Source organism: Theropithecus gelada, chromosome 13 (assembly GCF_003255815.1).
Source record: "Theropithecus gelada isolate Dixy chromosome 13, Tgel_1.0, whole genome shotgun sequence".
Lineage (NCBI taxonomy): Eukaryota > Metazoa > Chordata > Mammalia > Primates > Cercopithecidae > Theropithecus > Theropithecus gelada.
In genome coordinates this window covers 3,008,303-3,032,166 of record NC_037681.1, presented here as the reverse complement: position 1 = coordinate 3,032,166, position 23,864 = coordinate 3,008,303, and the positions used below count along the sequence as shown (strand labels likewise).

At 41.2% G+C, this 23,864-nt stretch overlaps 1 protein-coding gene across 1 annotated transcript; it reads left to right on the top strand.

Moving 5' to 3' along the window:
• LOC112605293 lies at window positions 1-14,180 on the top strand. The gene is made up of 4 exons (XM_025354981.1): window positions 1-93; window positions 263-563; window positions 13,512-13,591; window positions 13,717-14,180. Exons 1-4 carry the CDS (start codon window positions 45-47, stop codon window positions 14,178-14,180), a joined length of 894 nt encoding a protein of 297 aa, XP_025210766.1. The 5' UTR covers window positions 1-44.
• The last annotated feature ends 9,684 nt before the right edge of the window (window positions 14,181-23,864 follow it).

Sequence of the window (23,864 nt, the reverse complement as noted above, 5' to 3'; positions counted from 1 at the left end):
AGAGCTCTGGGGAGGAACTGCTCAGTTACGACCCAGAGGGAACCATGGAAGCCCCAGCACAGCTTCTCTTCCTCCTGCTACTCTGGCTCCCAGGTGAGGGGAACATAAGGTGGTTTTGCACATCAGTGAAAACTCCAGCCACCTCTGCTCAGCAAGAAATATAGTTAAAATTCAATGCAGATCAACAATTTTGGCTGTCCTCAAAGCCAGTGGGTTTGATCTTGATTACATGAGTGCATTTCTGTTTTGTTTCCAATTTCAGATACCACCGGAGAAATAGTGATGACGCAGTCTCCAGCCACCTTGTCTTTGTCTCCAGGAGAAAGAGCCACCCTCTCCTGCAGGGCCAGTCAGAGTGTCAGCAGCAGCTTAGCCTGGTACCAGCAGAAACCTGGGCAGGCTCCCAGGCTCCTCATCTATGGTGCATCCAGCAGGGCCACTGGCATCCCAGACAGGTTCAGTGGCAGTGGGTCTGGGACAGAGTTCACTCTCACCATCAGCAGCCTGGAGCCTGAAGATGTTGGAGTTTATTACTGTCAGCAGTATAATAACTGGAACCCACAGTGATTCAACATGAAACAAAAACCTCAACAAGACCCTCAGTGTTTACTGATTATACCAGCTGCTTCCTTGACAGACAGCTAGTGGGGTGGCCGCACAGTTTTAGCATCTCTGCTCTATTTGGCTGTTTTGGAGTTCACGTTCTAAAGTCCAAAATGACTTATATTAATCCATTACCTCATTCAATTTCAGCATGGCTATTAATCGCATTTTAGAAGGCATCTCTGTTTGTGGCATCACAAAGAGTTTAATAAATCTTCTGTGCAAAAATAAAGAACAAACACACTTATGAAGTCGAAATATCAAAACTATTTCAGCACTCTGAAAACTGGCGAACCATGAAGTAATTAAGGATGCATATTCTTTATAGAAAAAAAAAGTACTAGTGCTTTGAGTAAGGACAGATAAAATCTGTATGTAGCTTTTTACCTGTGACAGCACCTTTTTATTCCCAGGTCATTCAGCATGATTTACAGAACTGGAGTTTTACCAGTGTGAGGATAGCAAATAAAACTGGCAGCTTGCTGCCAAAGTGGGTGGACTTGAGTAAAGCCAAGGAGTGGAAAAACATTCTTCAGTGTTTTTCCAGCTAAACATGGAGAACTCCATAGGATATGAACAGAAAAAGCCCATAGCTTTACTAGTCCAAGATGATGCCCTGTTTGGGGCAAGTACTGCATCTGCTGATAGTAAATAGGAGATTCCTGGATAAGATAGACCCATATTGCTGAAACAATCTCTACACACATTCCTAGTGACCTAGAAGCTATAGATATGAGTGATGAGAACCAGGAGTTTCCTGTGCAAAGTAAAACCAGAGGGAGGTAGGAACTGGCTGCATTTTGTATGCAGTTTGCTTTTTAAACCACACACAGATGGGTTGACAGAAGATAGATTTATAACTCCAGATATTTGAGCAAAATGTCTCAAATCATTGGTGACCACTTCGCTGTGCAGACACATGTGCAGTTCCTATAAATTCAGACTAAAGATTGATATTAAAAATAAAAAGAAACAGAGATATCTGTGGTCAAACACCATGTAAGATACAGATTTTTCAATTTCATACATGAAAATACATTTAATACATCTAATCCACTGAACATTATAGCTCAGCCTATCCCATCCTAAATGTGCACAGAACACTTACATTAGCTTACTGTTGGTCAACGTTATCTTACACAAACTTATCTTACAATAAAGTTTTGAATACCTCATGTAATGTATTGAATCCTGTACTGAAAGAGAAAATACAATAGTTGTATGCCTACCAAAAGTTCTATTTCTACTTGAATGCATATCACATTCACACCATCTGAAAGTCAAAAATCTATAACTCAAACTGTCTTAAGTTAGGTACTATCAGTAAGTTCAGACAAGTAACTCAGAAGAAAATTTAAAAATGATCAGAAAAAAAAAAAAAACAAATTCTAGGCCTGGCATGGTGGCTCAAGCCTGTAATCCCACCACTTGGGTGACTCTGAGTCACCCAAGATAAAACAAGAAAGATACTCTCAATGGTCCCTGAAGCATCTGAGAAGGAACCAAAATGAATAAAAAGAGCCTTCACAGAAAAGGAGGCTCACTCTCTACAAAGAGACATGAAAAAGGCCAGGGAAGTCTTATGCACCCTGGCTAGTGTATTTGTTAGGTTAAGCCACATTGCAGACACAAATGTCTTTGTCTGAAAGGTGCAGACAAAGGAATAGGGCCAAGGTCTCCACCAGAGGCTACTGGTCCTATATTCCTCTCAAGATAAAAGTTGAGAAAAAGGAATTCAGACTTCTCTGGGATTTTTATATGCTGTAATCCACCTGTCAATATTCCCAGGTCCCCTGAGAAAAAATTAAACTGATGACATCAGAAGGTGTCAGGACAAATGAGGATCCTGTGGTGAGTATGTGCTCATGTCCTGATCTGCATGTGGACTATTCCTTTTGGGCCATCTTGGGAACTGGTGACCATGACTCTCACTGCAGAGTGCAACAGAGGTACTGAAATTTTACTGCTGTGCCACAGAACATCACTGCTGCCTGAGGGGCTATCCCCGCTCATAGCTAAGTATTCAAGGCATGACAGTGGGGCATATCCACTCCTGGCTGCCACCTACGCATCCCAAGCCCCAGAACTTTATTCAGCAAAAGCAAGACTGCATATTCAATGGAGATTGGAACACTACCTAGTTAATTTAATAGTTGCTACAAAAAGATGAAAATGTCACAAAGCCTGGTGTCACAATGGAATGACCTACTTTGGCAGATCAATGACGGACTGTTGAAGGACGAATGCCTAGGCCACCTGAAAAGGAAACTGAGGAGGTATCCCAGGTATAGTTACGAGGAGGTATCCCAGGTATAGTTAATCGTTGTTGGTCCTGGTGGCATCCACTAATAAGAAGGAGACCAAGAAGATACTAGGTATTTTTGGGTACTGGGGACAGTAGAAACCTTACGTGGGTATTCTTTTGGTCACATTAGTCAAAATCACAAACAAAGTTGCCATCCTTGAACAAGGCCCTTTGCAATGGTACCCTTGGAACCTGTTCAACAAGGCATGACTGAAGCACTTCTTTAAAACCTTTAGAGCCTGCTTCCTTGATGGAAATCCAGGTGTTCACTATTTCTATGCATGCTGACTGAAGCCTGTGTCAACAGCAGACACCAGTTGTGCCTCTTTTGAACCGCCACCCCTTGCTTGCTGTAGGAAACTGATAGGGTGTGAGTGTCTCAGAGCTAGAGCATCAGGCATGAGGCCGCTACCTTAACTACCCATTCTCATTCTGGTGCCTACAAACACAATCAATAAAGCTGGACTGGCCCAACAGATCCAAATTATTAAATGGAAATGATGCAGTCAGAATTCGCCCTAACCCAGTTCCCACAGGATCCATGTGCAAATGAATGAATGCCCATAAACAAATGACAAGCTTCCTGGAAGGGAACGAATGACCCATAGGGGACAATTTAGTTTCTCCGTTGGCCACAATGAGCCAAAGATTCAGAGACATGCCTGTGTCGGTATGGCATGGGTCCCTGATGATTGTACAAAACAGATGCCGGTGGGTCCAGTGGGTGTGCCCACCATCCAGCCAGGGGATGGCGTCTTTTGACTGACACTGAACATGGACATTATACCCAATGGGCCACACTACGTGCAATGATAGCAGCCATGCTGACTGCCCCTTACACTGTATTTTGCTCCATTTCAACTAAATCATGGGCCATTGTCAACAACCCAGCCACCTGGTCAGGAAAATAGCAACCGAGTGACTGAACTATTAAAGGATACCCTGTGCAGGGAAAAGGACTATGACAATAGTTTGCGTCTTGGACACCTAAATGTATGTCACACAGTTGGATACTGGGGCTACCATGGCCACCTTCAAGAGGAATTTATGTCATTTTTTCAATATTCCATGAGACTTCACTTTGACCAAGAAACAACCTCACTGCACAATCAACATGACAATAGACACGTTCTGTTGGAACATAATGGATGTTCCATGTAATTACCAACACCCAACACTACCTGCTGTACTTGGATAAACACCTCAGGTGTCCTAGAAATACAAGTAGAGGTGATCCTGATGCAGGCTCAATGACTGCAGACAATGGGGCATCTGAAAGATCCCCCATCACCTCTTTAGCTGCAGTGGTTCTCAGAGCTGCTCTGAAAAGATTTGTTGCATGTGAGGAAGGAGACTGGGATGACAGTTCCAGAACAGCACCCTGTGCTTCCCATTCCCACCCCTACCATTATGTCCTGCAGCATTCCTCGTGGTCCATCATCTCTTTTCCAAAACCTTTGGCATCTCTCATGGGTCATAGAATATAGCTCATAATATTTTTGTGACAAATGACTTTTCTGAATATCTTTTGTCCTCAACTATGTAACTAGTTTACTGACAAAAGAAATTATTTTGTGAATCTGGCCTAGTGATGGATGAATCTGGCCTAGGATCTCCTTCATTAATATCCATGAAAAGACTCACAGTCAACACTCACTAGGACTCAGCATCTGTGATCCTATATAACATGCTAAGCCACAATCCTGACACTAGATGGTAGACAAACCCCCTAATAACCCTAAGACAGAAGCCTGATCATAGAAATACTGGGAGAGCTTAGGAGTAATAATGTTTCATTATCAATAGCCCCTAAGGCTGGAATGTGGTCTCTGTGCTACCTAGACTACCTGGGAGGAGCTGCCAGTGTCCTGAGTTGTGGGAACCACCTCTGTGCTCTGTGCTCTGAGACTAGAAGCCCAGCCTTGCCTTCATTCCTGCCTTGGCTGTGTCCCCAAACCCACCTGCTACGACCCGAATTGTGCTTCGGAAATTCTTATCTTGAATCTCTAACCTCCAGTATAGCTGCATTTGAAGATAAAGCATATGAGGTGGTAATTAGGGTTAAAGGTGATGATAAGGGTGGGGCCCTGATTCAATAAGATTAGTGTCTTTATAAAAAGAGACCCCACTGAGCTCTCCTCCACCCCCAACCTCCATGCATGCAGTGAGGAAAGGCCATGTGAGGACATGGACAGAAGGTAGCATCTGAAAATCAGAGGGAGGGTCCTCAGCAGAAAGCAGATCTTTCTGGATCTTTATCATGGACTTCCCAGCCTTCCAAACTGTTAGAAGAAAATGTCCTTCCTTTAAGCCATGCAGCCCAGGGAATATTGGTGTGGCAGTCCCAGCAGACAATCTATTGCCCCCACCTTCTCTGAGCAGGATCAGCCTCAGGAGGCACCTTGTGGACTTTGGACCCACCTTTTCTTCTCTTCCACCTTCTGTTCTACCTGGTGAGGAAGGGGGACTGAGGCTTCATCCTCAGAGAATTTGATTTAAACGTGAACATTTCTTTGATGATGAAGTTGTTAGCCTGCTTTTTCTCTTTCTGATCAGAATTGCATCAAATTGAATGAAGTGCTTGCTTCATATTAATATATGGGGATCTGCATGTTTGTTCCCCACTTGGATAATAGTCAGCATGTTGTGTGGATGCCATCTCCAGCCCCCTCCCTGTGTCTCAAGTGACAGGGTCACTGTTACGTGCAGGGCTGGCTGGAGTATTAACAGCATCCTAGTCTGGCACCAGCGGAAACCAGGCCTGACTCTGAGCTCCTGCTGGCTCCTGCTGCCCCGCTGGACATGATCCCTTCCTGGGTCAGGGGCAGCAGGCCTGAAAAGATGTCACTCTGGCCATCAGCAACCAAGATGCCTTCAGAGGTAGGTGTTCCCTCCTCCTGTCCCCTGTCATGCACAAATCTTCCCTAGCAATCTTCCCTAGCAAATCTTCCTGTGCAGAACTTCCCTAGTTCTGCACAGGAGCTGCTAAGGGTCTGAAATCTTCCGAGGGAAACAGGCTGGGGGACACATCTGAATTCACATCCCCTTTTTGCCTCACATCCTCTTCCCACCTCCTTTATGGACACCTCTAGTGTATCTTGTGGGCATCACTGCCTGGAGCATGTCAGGATGTTTTCTCCCACCTGCTACTCTGAATTCATGATGCAAATTCATCCTCACTTCATACTTTGGCTGGCCATGCCTTATTTCTCTTATGCACATGGCCCAGCATGTTGCTGAACCCATGGTTCTGGCCCTACTCGGTGAATCTCTGTGGAAGGGTCATGGTTGGCAAGTCATGGTTACTGGAGACCAGAAAGTAAAATGTGAAATATTGAGAAGCTTGTGCATGGAGTAGACATAGACCATTGTCAACAGAGTCCCAGCAGCTGGTGAGCCATGAAAACTGGGCAGAGAGATCCCACATCACCCCAGCCAGAGGGGAAGTTGGAAATGAGCCTTGGAGGGTCTTCTTCCAGTGACCATGCAGCCTCTGAGCCACATGTGCTGCTTTCTTTCATGGAAATGACCAGAAGAGGAGTTGTCTATGCTGATGCTGAGCTCTGGTGAGAAAACTTCCCTCCATTCAGGGCCCAGACTCACTATCCATCTCCTGGGCATCTGCTGCTCTGTGATTCCACACACCCCACATCAGGTCACTCATCATCCTCAGCAATGGGCAGCTCTCTGCTCTCAGCCCAGGGGAACATGGAAGAGGGTCCTGAGCTTTATCACTCTCAGGGACTGTGGTACGAAAGGGGCCATCAGGTGTTGCACCTGGTGTTCATTTTCAACGTTCACGTTCAATTTATTAAAGTTTAAAACTATACCTTATACTAGCAGTCAAAGTTCTCCTTATATTTAAACATACATCACTTATTTTTTCATAAACAGATACATAGTATATACAAATATAGAAATACAACTTATTTCCAAAGCATTATATCTATTCGATACGTAAAGTTTATATTAGAAATTCATGTTACATACACACATAATTTTACATTTATTTGTGTGATATGTGGCCCTTTTCCTTCCAAGCAGAACACAGTCAGGCTGAGTAAAGACTTTGAGGACGTTTGCTGACCCTCCCTCTTTGGCTCTAACAAGGTCCCAGTCATTCAGGACCAGGGAGGGCACAGCTGACAGCACCCATCCCAGGAACACAGAGCCAGTCCTGAGGTCTGGGTCCTGAGACTTTCACTCTTGCCAGGCTGCGGGATATATGCTTAATGCAGCTGCTGTGAATTTGTGAGCGTTTCCTAACCTCAAGCCCCTGCCAGGCAGCCCTGTGGGCAGGGCCTGTGGTTCCTCCCAGGTCCTCAGCCCCGTGGCTCAGGAGAGCAGATGCTTCCTCCACAGCCCATGGTCAGCACCTGGCAGCTCTTAGGCACTGCCAGCCTGACCTTAGCCCTGGGCTAAGGACCCTATTCCAAATGTCTTCTCATTTATTGCAGTACCTGAAAGTCTGTCTTGTTCTTAAACTCAAAGTCCACATTTCCATAATTGAGAAAGCTAGCATTTGCCACCTGGAAAATTAGAAATGTGAATTCATTGTCATTCTCAGAGCCTGGCCTCTTCCAAACCCACCAGGTAAAGTTGCCCATATGTTCTCTTCTCTCCACACAACTTTACTGACAATTATAGTGAAATGTAACATGTGGTAAAGTCCTTATCACCTACACAGAAACCATCCTCTTCTCCTTTCATGCCTAGGGCACCAGCTCTATCCTGCTGGGCATGATGAGGACAGTGAGCCTCTCCCAGCCTGGGACAGGAGGAGGGATTAAGAGAACATGTGATGAGCTCCACAATGCAATGTCAGGGGAGTGAAAGAGAGGCAGGGACTCTGGGAAGAATTTGATCCTTCCTAAGAAGATGGAAGGTGAAGCGCTTTGCTTCACCTTCTGAAATCAATCACTTTATTTTAGATTTGGGAGCTGGGACACATGTTTCATTGCCCTGACTCCTTCCACGTTTCCTCTTTCTCTTACAATAGCTCTGACTCAGTCTCCCTCACAGATTGTGTCCTGAAAATCTAATTTTCCTCCTAATATGAAAACAAACCGACAAACAAAACCCTCTTACTCCTATCATGTGCTGTGAGATCTGACTCCGAAACTCTGTGATACCCAGATCATACAGGAAATAATCATCGATATTACCCAAGAGATTTTCTAGCTAAAAAGAATTCTTGTGCTAGCTCTTCTCTCAGAAACATTTTCTCTGTCACTTGACAAAACTGACACCAGAAACAAGGTGGAAATATTTCCAAGAACAGAGGACAACCATGCACTCAGTGAGGTGAAAGACATCTCTCCCCCTTGCATTAGTTTCCAAAGCTGTTGTTTAAATTGCCGCAGTCTTATTGACTTCACACAACATAAATGTATTACCCTGTAATTCTAGAGATCAGAAGTCTCACTGAGTCAATGTTAAGGTGTCAGTAGGTCTGTATTCCTTCTGCAGGCTGCAGAGAAGAGAACTGTATTCCCTGCTTTTTATCTTCCAGGTGCTCCCATATTTCTGCTTCCATGGCCCCTTCCTTCCTCAAACCACATCCCTCCCCATTGTCCCAGGTTCTCTCTGACTGTAAGCATCCTCCTCTATTTTAAGGACCTTTGTGATTATATTGGTTTATACTCAATAGCCAGGTTTCTTATTTTCAAAGTCCTTAACTTACATCTGTCAAGTTGTCTTTTTGCTATGTAAGGTAGAATTTTTATGATATGGCTCTGATGACTGGAGGAGCACCAGGGTTCTTGATCTCATGCCAGTTTGGATAAAATGACACAGACACAAGTGGAGTGGTTTTAAGGAGAGAAAGGTTTAATACAGAAGAAGGAAGGAAGAAGATAACAGCTCCGGCATACAGAGACAGAGAAAGGCGGGATTCAAACCAAGAGAAAACTCCATGTACAGCAGAAAAGAGGCTACTGTATGAGGAGGCTGGAGGAAGTGCTGTCTGGTTTGCATAGAGCTCTGGGGATTGATTTGAGCAGGCATGTCAGTCATGTAGCCTGCAATGAAACTGGTCTTCCCACCATAGCCTTTTAATATGCAAACGCAGGTTGCCAAAATATTCTATACACATGGGGATATATGGGGGCAGCCATGTTGCCAGGCATATGTGGGAGAAAGGAAGAAGATGGTGGGAAACACCATCTTTGGCTGGACTCAGTTTCTAATGGCCAGAATTTGCATATCAAAGCTTGCCAGCCTTGCTCTAAGAGCCAGGGCTTGCCTTCTAGACAAGAAACCTTTCTGGAGCTACTTTAAAAGAAACAAAACCTTCCCAAGGACCCCTTTTCCTCTCTATCTGCCTAAAATAATTTCTTAATAACTCCTACAATACTTGGGTTCCAGAGACAAGGACGTGGACATCTTTTGGAGTGGGGACATTATTCATTCCACCGCCATAAACATGTTCCCCAAAATTGTCCTTCTCAAAAGTAAAATTTAAAAATTTCAAAGTATTTTCATGAAACAAGAGAGCTGGACCAAATCTTAGACTCAGGTTCCTTTCAATTGTGAGCTTTAACTGTTAAAGTATGATCACTCCATTGTCTCTAATGTAGATTTATTGACATGTAGATAGTTTTAGAGGATTTTTAAGTTTGTGACCCAGTGTAAACAAAACAGTATCTGAGACCGGTCTCAATCAATTTATAGGTTTGTTTTGCCAAAGATAAAGCTTATGGCCTATGACACAGCCTTAGGATGTCCTGCAAATGTGTGCCCAAGGTGATAGGATTACACATTGGGTTTAAACACTTTGGAGAGACAGAAATTATGAGGAAAGATATAAGTCAATACATGAAAGATATATATTAGTTTGTCCTGGAAAGGTGGGATATCTTGAAGCAGGGGCTTCCAGGTCATCCATGGATTCAAAGGTTTCCTGACTGGCCATTGGTTGAAAGAGTTAAGCTCTGCCTAAAGACCTGAATTCATCATAAAGAAATACTTCAGTTTAGATAAGGGTGTGTGGAAGCCATGGTTCTTGTCATGTGGAAGAATCCTGTGGGTAGCAGACAAAGTAGATGGTGAATGGTGCCTATCAGACATTTAAAAAAAAAAAAAAAAAAAAGTCAGACTCTTTGGAAAAGACTTAGTAAAGGGAGGAGATTCTCTCAAGAATGAAAATTTCCCTCACTACAGGCAACTTTGCAGGGCCACTTCAGACTATGATGAAGAAATATACTTAAGGTTAAATATTTAGATTTTCTTCAGGGCCTATTCTCTGTCATGTTGGAGTATGGTATCTTATTGCTACAAAGCATCTGTTTTGTCAGTCTAAAGATCTCTGTTGTAATGATAATGCTGGTCAGTTGTGTCTGAACTCCAAAGGGAGGAGAGTATAATGAGGCACATCTAAACCCACCTACCAGTCATGGCCTAACCTAGTTTTCCTTTTTGCTTTAAAGTTCTCTCTGCCACAAGAGGAGACCCTACAGCTGGTTGGTGGCTTACAACTTATTTTTTTTGTTTTAACAAACAGAAAAAAAAAAAAAATCACTGCATAAATTCAAACTAAAACAGATTGATTAAAAAAAATTAAGTGCTTCCTGAATATTCCTACATGTCAAAGAGAGAGAAGTGATAAGAATAAAGATGGGAAATACTTCTCATAGAAAAGATAAACAATTTATTTTACTATCTTAGTTCGGGTTCACCAGCAATGAGGATTCCTGTTTAGGCAGCAAATTTACACTGGGAGGAAGGGAGGAAAGGAGGAAAGTGAGGAAGGGAAAAGAAGATGAATGGTAAAAGACACATCAACAACTCACTTGACCTGGGATAACTGAAGATCAACCACATGTGGAAACATGGATTAATTCCTCTGGGCTGTTCCACCTGAGAGATGAGGAAGCTGGGGTATGTATACACCTCATCCTGTCCTCATTGATTGTGAACTGTCCCTCTTGTTTCATTTCAAGCTGCTATAACAGGTTCCTTGTCACTGTGTAATTCATAAAGAACAGAAATGAATTTTCTCACACTTCAGGGGAATGGGAAATTTAAGATCAAGGCATGGGCAGGTTAAGGTCTGCTTTCTCTGCTTTCAAGTGATGCCTGGAGCATTGACTCCTTCAAAGAAAAAAAGGCCTTGTCTTAACATAACAGACAAACAGAAGAGAGAAAAAGATTCCAGTCCCATAAGCTCTGTTTATTATGAGATTAATGTATTCCCTAGAGGGCGCCACCCTCATGACCTAAACACATCCCAATAGGCCCCACCTGGCAACACCATTACACTGAGATTTAACTTTACAACAGATGGATTCTGGAGGACATAGTCAAACCATAGCACTTTTCTAAGAGATACACATTCCAGGCCATCTAGCCAGCAAGGAATGCAGGCAGATCTCTCTGCCCAAGATCATAAGAACCTAAGACATATATAGCCATTGGAATTGAGCACAGGTACAACAAAGGGGAAAGCTCTAGATTACAAATGGGGACTGCTACATTCATCATGGTACAGTTAACTCTAGAATAACTTGGGTTTGAAATTTGCAGATTCACGTATATTTTCTTCTGTGTGTGTCACCTGTGAGCAAGCACTTTATAAGTAGTAACTATATTTTCAGATTTTTATGGTTTTCTTAATAACTTTTTTCTTTAGCATACTTTATTGGAAAAATAGAGTATACAATATGTATAACTAAAAAAGGGGTTAATCAACTATTTTATCACTAAGGCTTCCAGTCAAAAGTAAACTATTAGTAATTAAGTTAAGGATGCAAAAGTTCTACACAGGTTTTCAACTACACCAGTGCTCAGTGCCCAAACCTCCATGTTGTTCAGGGGTCAACTGCTTTTTCAGTCTGTAGCTGCATTTCTCTGGAACTGCATCTTGGCAGGTGGGTTGCAAGTAAAGGAATCCAGAAAATAACATCTCAAACTATGCTGCATTTGTATGATGATTATGAAAATCCAAAGGCATTTAGAAAGCAGCAAATGCACAAAAGGGCTTTTTCTAAATATCCCTTATCTGCCTAAAAGCAGATTCTTCAGAAGGAAACCATTGTCAAGAAAATTCTGCCTGAGAATTTTTATCAGGGAAGATTAACACAAAACAGGAATCAAAAATAGAAGAGACTGGAAGTTGATACTTTAACCAGGCAGCTGATTACCTGTTCTTTTGAGGGAGCACCTCTATTCTCATCTGTTCTCTCCAGGTTGCCAACACTTCCCAATTCCCTCTTCCCTAGAAAAGAAATAGAAACACCTGGATTTTGTTGACTTCTCAGGTAATCACTCTGCGATGATGTCCCACTGCACTTTAAGTGAATTTTGTTTGCCTTTTCTCTTATTAATCTTCCTTTTGTCCGTTTACTTTCAGCAAACATTTAGAGGACAAATGGAGCTTTCTTCCTTTCTTCCAGTATAACCAAGTTCTCTTAAAATTTGGGCTGCTTACAAAGCAGCAGGAAAGTTTGTGCACAGGCTACAGCACTGTGATTTGGCTCCACTAGTCAGGCATCAGTAAAATTTTGTAGAGCCCTAGGCTGAAGCCCACTGATGCTGACATTGTTGGATCCACTTCCTCTGCTACTGAGCCTGGCTGGGACATTTTTGGGCACATTAGAGATATTAGATATAATGAGTGCAAATCCCTGTCCAGTTTCATCTGGATCCAACTGATTTCTCCATGTACATGGGCAGTTGCATGATAAAAGGTTGTCTCTTTCCTAAAGATGTTAACAGGGAGGCTGGTGTCTGGGTCAAGATGATGTCCCCAGTCACTGATAAAATGTAAAAGAGGAAAGTGTCATTGATGGTGCATGGCAGGGACATGCTCCGTACAGTGACCACCCTCATTAAGAGAGATGAACTTTGGGAAATAATACTCAAAGGCAGAAAAGAAGGTAGACTATGAAGGTACCCAAAACAAGAATAAGGTGCAGCCCATTTAGTCTCTGAATATTAAAGAGACCTGTCACTCTTGATAATGATGAATCTGTGAGTGCTGCTTGCATTGAGAAAATTCAGTGTCATCTTTGTGTATTTGTAGTAAATTGCTTGAACTTATACTGGTAAGAACAATGGCATAACACCATCACCTAATACTTACAAATATATGTAGCATCAGGTTAATATATTTTATTTCTAAATTTTTAAAGAAACAATGATAAATTTACAGAATAGTTGCAAGTATATGAAAAATACCCCCTTCCCTAACCAGAATCAGAGGACAGTCCTTTAAATACGTTAGAATTGTATTATCTAAAATTTTTCTATGTGTTTCCTACAAAAAAGAATATCCCCCTAAATACTCCCCATACACCAATGCAATACATTACTCCATTGACTCCTGAGGAATATTTCAAATTGCCAAAAAAAAAAAAAAAAAAAATCTAAACAATGTCTCTCATAACAAAATAGTCACCAGTAGAAACACATTCTCTGCTGACAAATTTCTCCTACCCTGATCTTACCTGGGACACATGGGCACACTGAGCAGGTGCTGAGTTACTGACATGAGCCAGCCCTGCAGCTGTGCCCAGCCTGCCCCATCCCCTGCTCATTTGCATGTTTCCAGAGCACATCTTCCTGCCTTGAAGACTTATTAATAGGCTGGTCACACTTCATGTAGGAGTCAGAACCACTCAGGACACAGCATGGACATGAGGGTCCCCGCTCAGCTCCTGGGGCTCCTTCTGCTCTGGCTCCCAGGTAAGGAAGGAGAACACTAGCAGTTTACTCACTCCAGGGTTCTGAGTACTGCTTTACTATTCAGGGAAATTCTCTAACAACATGATTAATTGTGCGGACATTTGTTTTTATGTTTCCAATCTCAGGTGCCAGATGTGACATCCAGATGACCCAGTCTCCATCTTCCCTGTCTGCATCTGTAGGAGACAGAGTCACCATCACTTGCAGGGCAAGTCAGGGCATTAGCAATTATTTAAATTGGTATCAGCAGAAACCAGGAAAAGCTCCTAAGCGCCTGATCTATGCTGCATCCAGTTTGCAAAGTGGGGTCCCATCAAGGTTCAGTGGCAGTGGATCTGGGACAGAATTCACTCTCACCATCAGCAGCCTGCAGCCTGAAGATTTTGCAACTTATTACTGTCTACAGGGTTACAATACCCCTCCCACAGTGTTACACACCCGAACACAAACCCCCAGGGAAGCAGATGTAGAGGCTGGACTGCCCCAGCTGCTTCTCCTGATGCCTCCATGGGCTGAGAGTGTTCCTCAGATGCAGCCGCTCTGTGATGGTGTTGGTAGAGGAGAACATGAAGTCACCTCTGGACCCTAATTCTTTTCTCTTTCTCAGCCCCAACTCCATAGACATAGCAATGCCTCTCCTGATTTATTAAAGACAGAGATCATGACACCTGAGGAGTCTAGTTTATGACTTCAGTTGGAGTTTATATGACACAGAAAAAGCCAGTGTAGATATTCTCAGCAGGAATTGTCTTAATACAGAGAATTAGAGTAAACTACTGAAGTCTAAATAAAATGTAGAGATGAATCTCTGAATTTGTTTTTATTTGCATAGAAATATTTCCCAAATGGGACATACAGGAAAACTCAGTGGACTTCAGTATATTGGAAGAACAAAGAGAAAGGTAACATTTTATGAAAGAGGGAAAATGTTACCTACGGCTCTTTGAGAAAGTTCATTGGCACGAGGAAGAGTTCCAAACTGGCAAGCTCAGGCTGGTAAGCAGTGGTAGACAAAGTGAATCCTAGAATTAAGTCAAGTTATCTCAGAAGTTGTGGATCAATTTGATTTCAGGTTCGAGACCATCCTGGCTAACATGGTGAAACCCCGTCTCTACTAAAAAATACAAAAAACTAGCCGGGCGAGGTGGTGGGCGCCTGTAGTCCCAGCTACTCGGGAGGCTGAGGCAGGAGAATGGCGTAAAAACCCGGGAGGTGGAGCTTGCAATGAGCTGAGATCCGGCCACTGCACTCCAGCCTGGGCGACACAGCGAGACTCCGTCTCAAAAAAAAAAAAAAAAAAAAAAAAAGAAGCCAAAGCAGTGAAGTTTGCAGAGAATGTTGTTATTGAAATACCAGGGATTCGGTGTAGATCCTGCATCTCACCACACAGAAAGCCAATCACTAAGACAACAAGCATTGCCAAGGAACAGACATTAATCAGGTGCTGCAGCCGAGGACACGGGACACCATTCGCAAATGTATCTCCCTGAACTACTAAAATTAGGGGTTTACATAGCAGGGAAGAAATGTGGGAAAACAGGAATTATGGCGGGATAAGAAAGAGAATTTGGTCAACAGGAAGCAGGAGGTCAGTTAGGTAATCACAGTGGGTGAAGGGTCTGATGTCTCACTGTCCCAATTCAGTGATACGTAAATTTCAGCTCCTTGATAGTATCTGGGAGACCTGATGCTTGGTTTACTGAAAAAAGAGCTCAGGTAAGACAGATGTAACTATCTTGTGTTTTAAGACTGAGGAAGTCAATTTCCATGTTTATTCAAAAAACCATAAACATTAGTTCCGTGGGATAATAGGGCCTATTTCAATTGCGTTCTAGAAACAATATTTTTCACCTTGAGTGTTTTTCTCCTCTGATTTCTTGTCTTTGTTGGGTATGACAGAATGACCCAATTCCTATGATTAATGTTCACACTACAACCTTTCAAAGCCAAGGATATAGTATTCAGGAAAGTTGGTATTAGAAACAGGATTCTCTGGTGCTCCCTCAGAAAACAGAATGAATCTGCCCCTGAAGTATGGGCTATTTAACCATGTGGTCCTCAGTCCTGTCTGGAAGCTTAAGTCTGGGGTTGCTGAAGTTCTCAGCTTCCTAGAGTATCTTTCCAGGTGTTTCTCCAGTCTTCACCTTTGTCTCTGTGCCTGTCTTAGGTACCAATGGATAATATTGAATATTGAGTCTTCCTTTTCTGACTTCCAAATCTCATGGGGGGACCTCTTATTGGGCAACTCTATAGGAAACGAGAGGTAAGGAGGGATATTTACATAAGTTAAAATGATTTTCTCCCAAAAAGACCATTTAAAAAAATTCTATTTGAAGCCACATGTTGAAAACACATCCAGTTTTGTTTTCTTATCAATGCAAACTTACATTTGCAAATATTTTCAGCATTGTAAAGCTTGAAAACATATTTATTTTTCCATGGAATGATCAAACCCCTGTATAATTAAATGGAGTAATATTTTCTTGAACATTTGTACTCATTGAAATAAAGGAATATATTTAAAATTTGTGAAGCTGTATTAGAAATTATTGGACGTAAATTCAACTGTGCCGTTTGTTTTGGGAGGTTGATGTCTCCTGTGACCTGTCACAAGAATCTTGTGTCATGTTTAGTCACTGCTGTTCAGCATTGTCATTAAACAACTGATATCTACAGGCTGAATACAAGCTCAGTGCCCTGCAGAGGAATCACTCAGCAGAGCCCTTCCTTAATCAGCCAGATGACTGTGAACATGAGCATCCATGAACATGAAAATAAAAGTTTACTGTTATCAGCCACTGAGTTGTGTATTTAACCAGTTACAAATAATTAATGTATAAATGCTTCCAGATACAATATTTACGCCTCTACCTATATAAACATATGTATTTTTTCTTAAATTGGTGGTATAAATGGAAATATTTAGTAATCAAATTATTAAGTTATTAAGAGAAAAATACAAAATTAAAACATTAGTTTTCAATAAAAAATTAAAATTTACCTTATTTATGGAAAAATGTGTGTATATATTTAAGATACATAGAAGTGAATATATATTTATTTGATAAAATTTTGGCTACAAATATGTAGAGTATTCATACTTAAGTACATTCACTCTTATATATGCAATATATACATATTTATAAAATATTATCTGAATTATATACATTTAAATAATTGTTGTTACATTCCACAAAAAAATGGTATTCTGGACAACATATAATTCATACTCTTGCTACAGAAAATTTCTTTGTGGCCTTTATTTTTAAAACTTTACCAAATCGTTGTCCTTACCTAAAATATTTTTCCAATCCAGTAGAGCTCCAAGGGTAGGACTAGAGAAAATTTTGACTAATGTTAAATATTAACCATTGCATCCTATGAAAGTCTCCATTATGTTCATGCTCACAATGATGATATACCAAATAGAGTTCTCACAACAATGGATGCTGGATGGAGTCACATTAGTGCCATTGTCAGGGAAGCCCTGGAAATGTAAAAATCATAACAGTGGGTAAACTGCAAGGATTACATATGATGATCACATTGCCAAGAGAACAGCAATTTAATAATATTGGCTGTTGGTTTTCATAGATCATCAGGCCTTAAAAGAAAGGCAACAGGATGATTTCAGACAAAGTCATTCTGCAAGAGCTATGACTAGAAGTTTCAAAAAAAAAAAAACATAATCAAGGAAAAAAAAAAAAAGCTTTCCAAGTGAATATTAATTGAAATGCCATTAATGAGCAGGGGCTTTTAACAATGAGGACGATTCAATACATGGACTTCAGTCAGTCACCTTTCCCAGCTTTCCCAGAGAGTCCAACGAACCAATGTCATGGAGGTCCCTGTGGGGACTCAATAATATGACTTTCAACTAACTGAGATGTGCAGGGCTACTGGCTCTTCTGAACACCTAATTTGCCAAGAAAACGGACCCCTCCAGAACCCTTAACATTGTACCACACATCAGGGCCTGGTATCAGGTGATTTCAGTGGACCTCTTGTAACATGAGGAGGGCAGTGGTTATTTTACTATATATGAATTTGCCTTCCTTTTCGGTTATATTTCTGCATAAAATATTATTTGAGGATTTTCAAAGTGTTTTCATCAGAGTCAGGAAGTTCTTCCATAATATGGCTCTGGATCAAGCAACTTATTTAACTCAAAAATGGTGAAGCAAAGTGTAGCTCATGCTCTTGTCATGTGCACAGGTGCAGCTTTCCCTATAGACAGGGAAAATACTATTATCAGTTGAGCAAAGCTCACACACAAACCCTAGTTCTGTTGAATTGCTGTGCTGTCAGATGTGGTGGAGGCTCTGAAACACTAACTGTGTGAATGGTACTTTTACTCTCATAAACAGAATATTTATATCTTGAAAATGAGCTGTAGACTCATCATTGTTATGTCAACTGAACAGCTTGATATACTCGATTTCTGTTTTCTCAGGGCTGTGGTTTTCCAGTTGATGATTCTGAATCCAAAGAGTTGACATAGCAATTGTTTCATTAAATTGGAAGAAATGATATGATACACATGTGACCATTTAGACTTAATACAATACTGGATAAGTTGTCAACACAGGGCATTAGGGTGTGTGCTGCAGTCATAGATCTAGCCCATATAAAGCAAGAGCAAATAGGATTGATGTTCCATATTTTAGAGAGGAAGTACAGAAAATGTGGACCCTAGGGGACCTTCCGGAATGTTTCTATTTGTTGCCATTTCCACTGGTAAAACTCAGAGAAAATTTCAACAGTCATCAGGATGAAGTTCTAGGGATCAGTCATGTGAGGCATTCCCTGCACTTGGATCTCCAGTGAGGCAAAGGGAAGATGAAATGCATAGTGGGATATGGAGGTGCAAACAGCAGAGACAGCCTCCTGGTCAGCTGTCATAACATGAGTGAGACTAGGAGACAATGAGTGAGTGAGGGCGACATGAGTGAGACTGGGAGACAATTATGCTGCACGAAAGTCACCAGCCACGAAAGAGCATATGCTATATTCCATTTATGTGCAATTCTTAAAAAGAAAGTGGAATCTATATGAACAATAAGCCAACCAAGGATTTTCTGTTCTGTGAAGTGGAAAGCAAGTTGCTTCCTGAAGAGCAGGACAAAACTTTCTGGAGTTATAGAAATGTTCTGTGTACTGATTTTGCTTACAAGAGTGTATTTATTTATAAAATCTTGGTTAACAGTACACTTAAAATCAGTGTATTTGATTGGAATCATTTTTTTCAATAAAATTGGTTAACAGTGAAGAGTGAGTAATTGCAAATCCAATTAAGTAACGTTGTCTTCACATCTTTTATTCTTGCGGTGTACTGGAAGCTACATGAGCCAAAAGTTATTTCTGGGAGATAATCTCAGCCTGACACTAAAGAACTGTGTATCTTCTGGCAATAGCTCCCTTTTCTAGGTATTTTTGGATTTTTCCAAGAATTTAAATATATTTCACAGGTTAAATCAAAATGGTAGGCTTTTAATACACATTTCTTATTTATATCAGCTAAAATTCTAAGCAATAAAAAGTGATTAAAAATTAGTAAAGAATTTAAATGCAAGGAAATATTTTTTAAGTTAGGGAAAGATACCCAACATATCTTACGGTTCATATATATTTTTTGTAAATTAAAATTACCTATCAAGAGTTCTTATAAAATCTGTAATACTTTTTACGATGTGTGTTCACTAAATGTTTAGATATACAGATGGACTCCATTTTTCTTTTTTCTTAAGTTTTTTATATTCATAACAGATGCCAGTCTTTAATTTCTTTGTTTGGTTATATCCATATTAATTTTTGGACTACAGGATGTTATGACCTCCTATAATAATTCTGAGAGTATTTTTTTGGTTCATGTGAATCTTTGTGTAATTTTGATAAGCAGCTTGTCACTAAACACCAAATATAAAATTGGAGTTTTTTTTCTGGGTAACTTTTTATTACAGATTTCTTGTTACTTTTGAGGCAAGACATAGGCAGGACTTTACTCTGGACCAGATGTGAGGCTGGCCAAAACAGGAACAGGGTTCTGAAAGGACCTCTCCATAAGACATGCTCACCAATGCCATGACAGTTTACCGTTGCCATAGCAACATCCAGAAATCACAGCCCCTTGCTATAGTAACACCTGGAAATTCCTGCCCCTACCATGGCAACACCTGGAAGCTGGGGCACACCACCCACTTTCTAGCTATTTCTGAACAACCTAACCCTTAATTATCACATAATTAAAAGTAGGTATAGATGTGACTGTAAAACTGCCCCTGGATGCTCCTCTCGGCCCTCTGACTATGAAATACCCCTGCTCTGCAGGAGTAGTCACAGAGTGTAACAACACTGCCGCCTCAATAAAGCTATTTTCTTCTATCACTGGCTTACTCTTTCATTCCTTCCTGAGCAAAGCTGAGAACTTGCTTTGCATCAGTATTGAGCCAGCCACCCACCACTAGAGATGGTGAGAGGCAGCCTTTGATGTGGCAGTGAGATGGCAGAAACAGCGGAGAAGCAAGACAGCAAGACACAGCACAAGATGGCACTTTATGAGAAGATGGACACGTTGATCAGCAATGGGGAAGACAGCTATTGGAGACGTGGCAAGACAGAGACCAGTGAGAGAGGGCGAGACAGTGATTAGCGCTACAGCCATCAAAGCTACAGAGTTGCTAACATTGCAGAGCTGTTAACACTGGCCAAAGGCTGTTTTAAGAGCCATCATCTTTCCTGACAGGCGGTGGAGCCCTGGGGATGTGTAAGTGGCCACAGAGCCACTGCTTCATGCCGGCCAGCCGCTCCGTGCTCCAGTTCCCCCGCGGGAGCCCAATCCACCCAAGCTGGGGAGCCTGGAGAAATCTTCATGCAGGCCCCATGTTAGAGACTGCTTGTCACCATTTTGGCTCCTGCAGACCTGTAAGGGTCCCCTCTGCCCACCTGCCCTATATCGGATGATCCAGGGAATAAGGCCTTTGGCTAGATAGTCCATTTGAAGTCCCCCATAGCACACCTGACTACATCCTCATTGCTCTTTCTCTTAGTCATTTCTCCTCCAATGCCATTTTATTTAACCATCAGTCATTTATCCTATTTTCTGCCCTGATATATATGTTTGGTTTGCAGTTTTGTCTTTGGCTCCCTGCTAATTAGGTTTGTGCAATTGTTTAAGGCAGGACACTTGGACGTAAGAATTCTCCTGTTCTGTTGACTCTAAGAAGCCAGAGTCACATTGTTCTGCGGCCCCAACCAGGCCTTTGGGGCTCACTGTTGGCCACCTCACTGAAGCTCCAGGATTTTCTGCATTGTTCAGTCCCTGGATACTCCAGGATTTCCTGGCATTTGGTGTGGGGACACTCACAGGCTGATACTTGGGTACTCTGTGTTTTCAGAATTTGGTATTTTAGGCCTCTACCTGGATGCTCCAGAGTTTTCAGCCTTGACATTCCTCCTTGGATTGTGCATTGGAGGCTCACCCTACAGGAATCTTGGTTTGGTTTGCCTTTTCTTATTTTCTGCCCTAAAGTTATCATTATCCATAATTGTTTTCTTATTGTCACTTTATTTACACTTTTTCTTGTACATTTTACTTAATAAAAATATTGCTTAAAGCCCAGTGCAGTGGCTCATGCCTGTAATCCCAGCACTTTTGGAGGCCAAGGTGGACGGATCATTTGAGGTCAGGAAGACCAGCCTGGCCAACAGGTTGAAACCCTGTCTCTACTAAAAATACAAACAAATGAGCTGGACGTAGTGGCACATGCCTGTAATCCCAGCTACTTGGGTGGCTGAGGCACGAGAATCACTGGAACCCAGGAGGCGAAGGTTGCAGTGAGCCAAGACTGCACCATGGCACTCCAGCCTGGGTGACAGAGTGACAGTCTGTCTCAAATAATAATAATAATAATAATAACAATTTAAAAATAAAAAATAAAACTACTGCTTTAGTCATATTTTGTTCACTAACAAATGCTTACATTCCACTTTCAGAATGTCTTGCTACCTACATGTACACCTTCTATGCAGGAAGTGGAAATATGAGATGAGAACAATGATGGCCCAGTCACTTTTCCTCTTGTTGGACTTAGAAAAACTTCTATGTCCAGTAGAATTCCTTGTTAGAAATGGGGACAATGGCGAGCATCACAGAGGACTTGCCATTAGGGTGTCTATTAAGTTATTGGAGCAAATTCAAATTCAGCTTAAAGAAAAAGAAACTCATTTTCTATCACAACACTGCTTGGGCTCAGCACAAATTAGAAAACCAAGAGAGTTGTCTTAAACATGATTCCATACATTATAATACTATTTTACATTTTGACTTACTCTGTAAAAAAGAAGAAAAGTTGTCTCTTGTGTACATTCTTTTGTGGCCCTTTACTGCCTCCTGTTATTCGCCAGTGTGGTGGCACATGCCTGTTATCCCAGCAAGTAGCTTGGGATTCTCAAGCAGGGAAGCTGAGGCCGAAGAATTGCTTGAACCAGGGAGATGGAAGTTACAGTGAACTAAGATCGTACCACTGCACTACAGCCTGGGCGACAGGGCAAGATACTGTCATTAAAAAAATAAAAAAATAAATGTAGCTTTGAAGCTTGGAATTTTAAACATCTATTTGATGAGAAATTCATAGTTCCTTCTCTTTAAAATAATGCAATGTTTCTTTCAAGAATGAGCCTGGTTTGATGCCTCTCTCCCCAACGTGATACAAGTGTGGCATAAATCTATGAAAAATTCCATTTGCCTGTGCCTACAACTACTACCTGGGATTGAAAAACTTCTTCCCTTGCTCTAGTCCTTTCTTCTACACCCAGTTCCACCTAATCTGTGGCTCAAAACAATACTTGTCAGGAAAGATTCTGGAAAGAGCAAGAAAGACTTCCTTAGAGGTGTCAGAGATTCCTGTACCAATATCTGTCCATCTGTAGAGGGGGTTATGAGTATGAGGAAGACCAAAGCTTGTAAATCTTCTACTTACTTTCAGTCCCACTGTATTTCCTAACAACAACCACAGCAACACCTGTAACATCATAGGACAAACATTTACTACTTCCAAGGCTTTTGTCTCAGTAAATCTCTTCTACATCTATCTCAGGTAGCTAGGTTTCATACTCTTACAAATAGCACTGTAGCTTTCTGTTCATAATTGGAAAAGCAGACAAGACCGAGTGTAATACAGGCATTCCTTAAGCCAGTTACCATTCAGTTTTTGGATCACCATTGCACACATATACCCAGCATATGTCTAATATATATGTAGCAATCCATGAAGCAAGAGTTACAATAGCTTGTGTTTTCTGTTGTTATTGTATTTTCCTCTTATATTATCTTCTCCTATTTGTCGTTTAAAAAAAATCTGTTCACATCAATCTAAATTAATTATTGGATCATAAGTAGATAAAATATTTTACTTGATAACACAATGACCCAATGAATATGTTTCTTTTCCAAGACATAGTCTTCATTTTCAAGATAACAAACCTGACAAAATTATATTGGAGCAAGTCCACAAGTAATGATGGTAGCTTATCCTTATTGTCCTGAGACAAATAAGACAAAAGATAACAAGGTAGAATAAAGATTACATAAGAAAGAAGGGCAGCAACAGTACATGGTAACCTTTTATAGGGTAACATTTTGGTAATGGATGATGAGAAGTAATGAGTTAGACAGGGATGGGTGAGAATGATTGAAGGTCTGAGTACTTTAGCACAGATTAAGACCAAATGATTAGGATTTAAAGAGTTGTGTAGAGTTAGTGAAGGAAAAGCCTTAGAATTAAATCTGGCTGTGGATAAAACATTCTTGAGTTAGACTGAAGACTCTTTCCAGTGCTAAGTAAGTATATTTATGATAATGATGATGACTGTAGTGCTGAATATTGAATCAATAAAAACAAAATTAATTGTCACATACATAATGTCCTGAATACTATTGTAAAGGTTTTATCTTATTTCTATAAACTGTCTACAGCACTGTAAGGCAGGTACCACTATTGTCACAGTCACACAGATATGGAAACTGAGACAGAGGGAAGTTAAGTTACTTGATCAATTTCAAGCAATCAGCAAGCCATGGAGCATCTATGTCAGGGCCTGCCGGGACATGGGACTGTGAACAGAAGTTTTTGACTTTTAACTCAAAGACGGATGTGTCTGGGTTAATGGAAAGCTTCAAGACCCTCACAAATCATTAATAACAAGCAAATGAAAAGTGTATCTGGAAGATTAAGTTTTAACAGACTCTTCATTTCAATAGATCCAATAATGCCCT

What these genes read in the sequence shown, in the direction of transcription:
- LOC112605293 (XM_025354981.1), top strand. Translation starts at nt 45, where the DNA reads ATGGAAGCCCCAGCACAGCTTCTCTTCCTCCTGCTACTCTGGCTCCCA. An exon ending in CCTGCTACTCTGGCTCCCAG is followed by an intron (nt 94 to 262) that starts GTGAGGGGAACA and finishes TTCCAATTTCAG; the next exon opens with ATACCACCGGAGAAATAGTG. An exon ending in TATAATAACTGGAACCCACA is followed by an intron (nt 564 to 13,511) that starts GTGATTCAACAT and finishes CACTTCATGTAG; the next exon opens with GAGTCAGAACCACTCAGGAC.